General features: G+C 41.3%; 1 protein-coding gene across 3 annotated transcripts in view; it reads left to right on the top strand.

Annotated features, from left to right (window-relative positions):
• The first annotated feature begins 655 nt into the window (after positions 1–655).
• Positions 656–6,974, top strand: part of mcu (mitochondrial calcium uniporter) — a 92,758-nt gene continuing 86,439 nt past the window's right edge. For 2 of the 3 annotated variants that reach the window (XR_001630979.1, XM_016449475.1), the window contains exon 1: positions 656–1,135. Coding sequence is in view for 2 of the 3 variants with exons in the window: in XM_016449475.1 (XP_016304961.1) it covers positions 1,016–1,135 (120 nt within the window). In the remaining variant the exon portion in view is untranslated. The remainder of the gene's footprint in view (positions 1,136–6,974) is intronic. The other variant, XM_016449474.1, reaches the window with a different exon arrangement.

Below are 6,974 nucleotides of genomic sequence, written 5' to 3'. Positions count from 1 at the left end.
TAGTCGTTTTATTGAATGTTTATTGAGTTTAGCAGTGAAATAACTTTTTAACTATAAAGCACCCTGCAAAAAAAGTGGACACAGGCTGTTGCCTTTATATTTTTTATAACTGATCTGAACTTTAAGATTAATTTCATTGGTGCAATCCAGCACAGTCTGGTTAATGCAGTCACAGAAATAATAGCCTATGTAAATAAATTCATTTGAATGGTGTGTACAGGAGCAATGTAAGTTCATTCACAAAACCCATGAACATCAACCACTATTCAGAATATGGAAAGGTTAGGAAAAGTATATTGCGATGATGTTGTTTATGCCTATACTTTAACATGGCTGACAAGGTGGTGATGCACCACCAATAATTCTGGCATATCAGCTTTGAAGTGAACAGATGTGTAACTCTCTCAAAATACACAATTTTGGGAAGAAAATATTAACGATTTTGTTTCGTGGGTTAATAATGAAAGCATAAAAAGTTAAATATAGGCTAGATATATAGTTAGATGCTATTTTTTTTCCTTCATAGAGAGAGAACGTTGGAGCGCGAGCGTCCCGCGCTCTCTGATTGGTCGAGCTGACGTTCTCTGTCAAAACTACAGAGCTGCGCGTCTTCTCATTGGACGAAAAGAGTTCCAAGCGGTGCCAGCAGGTAACCGCTCGGCCAATCAAAACGCTCCTTTCATGTTGTCCTAGAGACCGTGGTATTTCAGTCTGCGACTTCCTTATACAGACATTTCAGAGTGTGTTATGAGATATAACCGCAAAACACCGTGTCAGAGTTTCACCCGTTAGAAATACAAGAGCTTTTGCTTCGAACGCGGAACTACAGCAACCTTCTTGTGAAACATCTGTGTAGGCTATACGTGTATGTGCGCGTTTGTGTGTAGTGTTGCGTGTGTGTATGAAATATTAGCCCAGCCCAGCAGCCCTTCCTATTTCCCCTCCCTTTCCTTCAACAGTCTCAGTCGGTTCGCCCGCAGCACTTGCGTTCTCTCGGCCGGGTTTCACTCCAGACATGGCTGCGAAAGTGTGTAGATCGGTCCTCCTCCTGTCCCGGAGCAGCGGAGCCGTAGCCTCTTCTGCTCTTCCCGCATTCGGTGTCTCCTCACAGCGACATCATCAGAGCACACGAACGGTGAGTCCCCGGAATGGAAAGCAACCGAGCATGGGTGCCGCTACCGCTGCTGCTGGACAAGGGGAGGGTTGTGAAGGGAGAGATAAGGGGGCTGGGTTCCTCTCTCTGGTGAGGGTTAGATAAAAACAACCCGCCAAGGAAGTGTTTTGGGACGTTTCTGTCCGCATTGAGTGTTTCGTGCATTGCACAGTGATCAGCAGTGCTGCATCATTAACCAGCGCACTTTCAGTCTAACTGTACAAGACGTCCCGTTTACCGGAGGCGTTTACACATGTACAGCCAGTGTCACGGCTTGACTCGTGTATGCACATTACATTTGAATTTTTCATGCATGCTACAGAATCACACGCGAGCGATCGGATGCGCTCGTGGCGCATGGGCTCCGTGCGTTCCTTTCCAGGATAACCTTGAAAGCAACAGTGGTCTCAACTTTAACGCTGACTGCACGCGCAACTCCGAGACACATCATGCGCTCTCCGTGATTGATTACGTGGCATTGGACGGCTTCAGTGATTTCAAGCATGAAAAGCGTGTTCTTTCAAGTTCTGCCGAACTGGACGGACCGTGTGAGTGTGTTTGTTCCACTGCAGTGTCCGATTGTGTGTGTGTGTACTGTGCATTGAGATATAGTGACAGTGCGGCAGGACTCCTGCGTTTACACAGGACGTTGCGTTCTCAAGACGCATTATTAAAAGTTGAACTGTTCATAACTCGACGCGCCGTCTTAAAAACGCAACGTCCGACGCATGCGTACTCAGAACAACAAATAAAAAACAGCGCTGACGGAACGCAAGAATGCGTACAGTGTGAACGCCCCCTGCTCGTATGAAGTACTGTCATTGTTGGGTAAAAATGAGTATACGCTCCCTCAAAGACATGCACGTTCACTTCAGTTCTTCGTTTAATTATGTCACTCCTCCTCTTTACTCACACACTCCCCTCCCTTTCTTTTCTGCGGGTGTTTCCCGTATCCAGCGGCAAGCCTGTGGGTTTTCCTTTGAGCAAACTCCAGTGCGCATTGCTCAATGGCGCTCCAGCATGTTTTGGAAGCTCGTCAGCTGGAGAGAAATCATAAGGGCAGTCCTTGAGACACCATCATATAGACTTTGATTTGTTCAACCTTCATGACTTATAGTCAAAGTGAGAAAAATGAGAGGAGGAAGGCGAAGAGTTCCCTTTCAACAAAGTACTGTGGCATTTCCATGAAAATATAGCTGTTTTTTATATGTTAGCATAATGGTTATGCAGTTATATTCCTTGGACAGTACCATAATAGAAAAGCATCTATGGATACGATAGCATGGTCGGTAAAACCGCGATAGTAGCTTTCTATCTATCTATCTATCTATCTAGTTTGTGTGTGTTTTTGGACAAAAAAAAAAGAAACGATTTTTCAACTCGGGCTCATTGGAAAAAGGCCCTTGTGGCAATATGATGATGCCAAAATGATATTGCATTGCTTCTTGAACGTTTTGCGACACTTATAGTGAAATGTCCAGTGTGTGGCACTAAAAGCATTTTTAGTTTTATCTGAAACGTGAATGATGAACATAAATTTGACAACGTCTTTTACATTGCTTCTTGTAAGTATCACGGAACTTCGGAAATGAAATGTCCAGTGAGTGATGCTAGAAGGTTAATGCTCTATCGATGTTCACATACCACATGCATTAAACCCTACCCTAAGCCAAACCGATAGTGTTAACATAAAATAAACATGATATAGTACACATTTGCTAAAGTAACCACACCATTGTCGCTTGCTTCTACAAGCTGTTTTATCATGACTCGTGTTTCAGAGTGCTCAACATCAAGTGCAGCGCAGTACCAGGTGAGCTACCAAGCAAGTTTACCATGTTAGAAAACCCATAAATATGGAACTGATTATGTGATACAAACATCAAAATGTATTAGTTTGCAAATCATTCACTAAGGTAAAAGTGTTTTGAGGACATGACATGGTATTTTGCAAGGAACCATGCAAAATAATCTTTATTTATCGATAATGTTTTACTGTCACTAGTGTTCATTTCATATGGCAACAGTCAGTTCCGGGATATTTTAATCTGGTAATCAAGCAGTACCATGACAAATACTGGAATACTATCTGATTCTATCACTGATGGTGTCTCCTCAGGAAATGTAATTTTATGGGTTTTCTTGCCAAAGTTATAAGTGACTTAAAAGTTCATGTCTGATTTTAAAGTAGTATTAGCTCTTGATGAGATTGCAGCATACAAATAAATCTTTTAGTTGTTTACAGAACCATACCCCTTAGATTGGCAGAAAATCACAACAGCAGACTCTCACACCCTTCTATGGATTAAGCAGTCCCAGTCTGATCATGAATCTTGTATGTCTTCTATTTATTTCTCTCTGGGCAGTCATTTTTGTGGCTGTTGGCATTTATAGTGCTCCCCAAACCAAGAAAGCGCGGCCTCTTACGTTACTTGGCACAAACCTGTCAGACAGACACCGCAGTGACAGGTCTCTGACAGCAAGGCCATGCTGCCTTCATCTGTTCATCACATGCTAGTTGAACACCAAGTCTCAAAGCACCGTTTCATCATAAACATCCAAAGCACAGCTGTGAGGTGTTTAACGAATTGCTTCAGCACAATGTTTTCCCTAAGGACTATGCACTTCTGTGGAAATAATACTTTGAGTGTCTAAAAACACTTTGAACCTTAGCTAGCTAGACACAAGCAGTGGAGAGTGCCATGGCAAAACAACATCCTTTTGGATCGCTAGCTGAAATGCCAATCGCGGTGTCACATATTTAGACTGACTCTGAACCAGACCCCTGAGATACGCACTTAACTCTTATTGGCTTGCTATTGAATCTGTTCAGTAACAGTCTCCTTTCTGAATGTGGACAAATGCAGAGACTGCTGAGGAACAGAGTATATTTATAATATTTAAAGAAGTAGATAACTCTGTGATCTCTGTGGTCCACTCCAGTGGCTTTCTGTCATATCTTCTTAAGGGTCATCAATCTGGGCAGTGAATTGTTGAGTTTACTCTTTTGCATCAAGCCTCAAGCATGCGGAAAAAAGTGAACCAGCTGCAAGGTAGTCGTATGAAGTGTGAGCGGTGTGTCAATTTGCATACCTTAGAGATTTTATAAGAAACACGCAGAATTATTTTCCAGCCATCTGGAGTCATACTAGCCAGTCTTTTCTGGTCATAGTAGCCAATGTTCATGCTCCATTCAAAACACAGATGGATTACTTGTGAGGTCTGTTAGTGGTGTTTACACAGACGATGACATACCAGTGATCACATCATATCGATAAGTAAGTCTATATGCATAGATTGTTTTTTCATTGACATAGCAGCAAACGTAAAACAATTAAAAAGAACCGTCTGAATGTGTGTTGGAGCAGTTGAACCTGACCTAGGCCAACTTAAAATTTTTTGAAAGTTGTGACAATCAAAAACCTTGGTTTGTGGTTGCATATCAATTCAAATGTGTACATGCTTATATATATATATATAAGCATATAAACCACTAACTTCCATGGTTTTGTTTTTTAAATGAACTGGATGTGAATGATAACCCTTCCTATCTTGTTAATCCAATTTGGATTTAAGTGGCCCGATTAGCTGTCGTCGTGATTGACTGGGCAGCTTCAGTGATCTAGAGTAGCAGGAACAGAGGAAGGTTGGTCTAGAGTCTAGACAGAGATTGCAACTCTTATTGTGCCAGCTGGAAACTGCTGAATCTCTTCTTCCTTTTGACAGCCAGGGGTGATACAGCAACTCAAAACGGAACCAACGATCAGTTTTCTAATAGTCCTTGATTATGTTTCAGGCTGTTTTGGCTGTGTAACTGAAGGGACAATGCTTTAGGAGTGTCTTAACATGACTGACTTCTTCTTCTGGCTTTATATGCGTCTAATTTATATGGTTCTATAATACTGTGGTCTGCCTGTCTCTCTCAGTGGACAGCTCCATAAAGCATTCTCCTATCTGTTATAAGGAGCTCTATGTTATGTTTTCAGATTGCTTTTGCCACACAACAATCCTTTATGTTGATAAAAGAAAGCACTGCTGTGACAAGAATGCTGACAAGTTAAAATTAGGGCTGCACGATTAATCGCATGCGATATTTAACGCGCATCTTGTCAGAAAGCCGGTTCTGTAATCAGCGGTAAATCTCCATCACCTGCGTGCTTTCACATTGAGCAGCATTAACTACACAGAGCCGTTGTTCACTGACGAGCTGCGCTAAACCACGTTCATATTCGCGCGATTTTTTGCGCTGCTCATCAGTGAACAACGGCTCTGTGTAGTTAATGCTGCTCAATGTGAAAGCACGCAGGTGATGGATATTTACCGCTGATTACAGAACCGGCTTTCTGACAAGATGCGCGTTAAATATCGCATGCGATTAATCGTGCAGCCCTAGTTAAAATGTACTTAGATGCATGATCATAATAACAATTAGATTTTTACATTTTCATCCCCTCTGAAGCACTGTCACCAAAGCCAGACACAATAAATGGGACGATATTTTAGAGTTTAGTGAAAAATGGACAAACCAGTCTAATCATGCTTCTGATTCTGTGATAATTTACTTACTGTCATGTTGTTCTAGTCTTGTATGACTTTCTTCTGTGGAGCACAAAAGAAGATATTTTAAAGATGTCTGTGTTTTCTTTTCTTTCCTGTACAATAAAAGTTAATAGGGTCTGATGTTGTTTTGGACCCCATGAGAACATTCTTCAGAATATCTTCTTTTGTTCTTTTCTCTGCCATTTATGGTAGCATGAATAGTCATAGTAAGGCTTGCCTTTGCAAACACGCTTAATAATCAATGTGTGGATGCTGATTGGACAGATTATGATTTTAAGATGGATAATGAGTAGTCTTTTAAATGGAGGTCTCTGTGTTTTAACAGCGGAGCGTGTCATTTATTCAGCTTTGAGGAATGTCAGTAAGGGCAAACTCTGGGCTGGATAATAAGCTCAAAATTATGCAATACTGTTCCTTTATGTCTAATAAAAAGATGATCCATTGGTTCAGTGTTGATGGTTATGCACCTAATTATGACATGGTACAATTGTGCCTTTAATCATTCTAAATCATTAAATGCAGTTTTGTTATAGACTATTGTGTACATTTGGGTAGGTGTAAACTATGTGTAAGCTCTATATTGTGTTCCTGTGGATCTGTCCCCACAAAAATATAAACACAAAATGTTTAAATAGAGGGATTCCAATTATTCATGTAGTTGACAACAACATAAACGGAAGCATCAGCTGCATCTCATTCATTGTATCCAAATGTGCCTATTTAGGCGAAAAAGCAGTACATGGACTGAGAAGAAAGTCCATAGTATTCATGAAATTAGTAGATTAAAAGTAAAAGATTTTGAAGTGTGTATCCAGTGGACACTTTACTGTCCCATGAGGCCACGAAAGAGGAGTTGCATGAATGAATTGAACAGAACCTGATGCTGTAGGTCACATGACACTGCCATTATGGCAGATGTAGTACATCTGGATTTCATTCATACCACATACATTCATCCTATATAGAAAATACTTTTTAACAGTTGCTACGTTTTTTTCCTCAAATGTAGTACTTAATAGACAGTATGTGATTTAGGAAGCAGCTATAGACTGTATAAAAACATGGACGTAGTGTCCTTGACGTCACCCGTAGATTTCCGAAGAGTGTTTTTGAAGCTCAAAGTGGGTGGAGCCAGCCGTCGCCATCTTGGCAGCGTCATCGCGCGTCACTCCCGGATAATCGAAAATGGGCAAAGAGGCGGGGGCTGGTTGTTGAAACCACGCCCACCTCGCTTGACGGGGGTGACAGCAGCAGCAAAGAA

This window comes from Sinocyclocheilus anshuiensis, unplaced genomic scaffold (assembly GCF_001515605.1).
Source record: "Sinocyclocheilus anshuiensis isolate Anshui unplaced genomic scaffold, SAMN03320099.WGS_v1.1 scaffold475, whole genome shotgun sequence".
Taxonomy (NCBI): domain Eukaryota; kingdom Metazoa; phylum Chordata; class Actinopteri; order Cypriniformes; family Cyprinidae; genus Sinocyclocheilus; species Sinocyclocheilus anshuiensis.
This window is presented reverse-complemented; position numbering and strand designations above follow the sequence as displayed.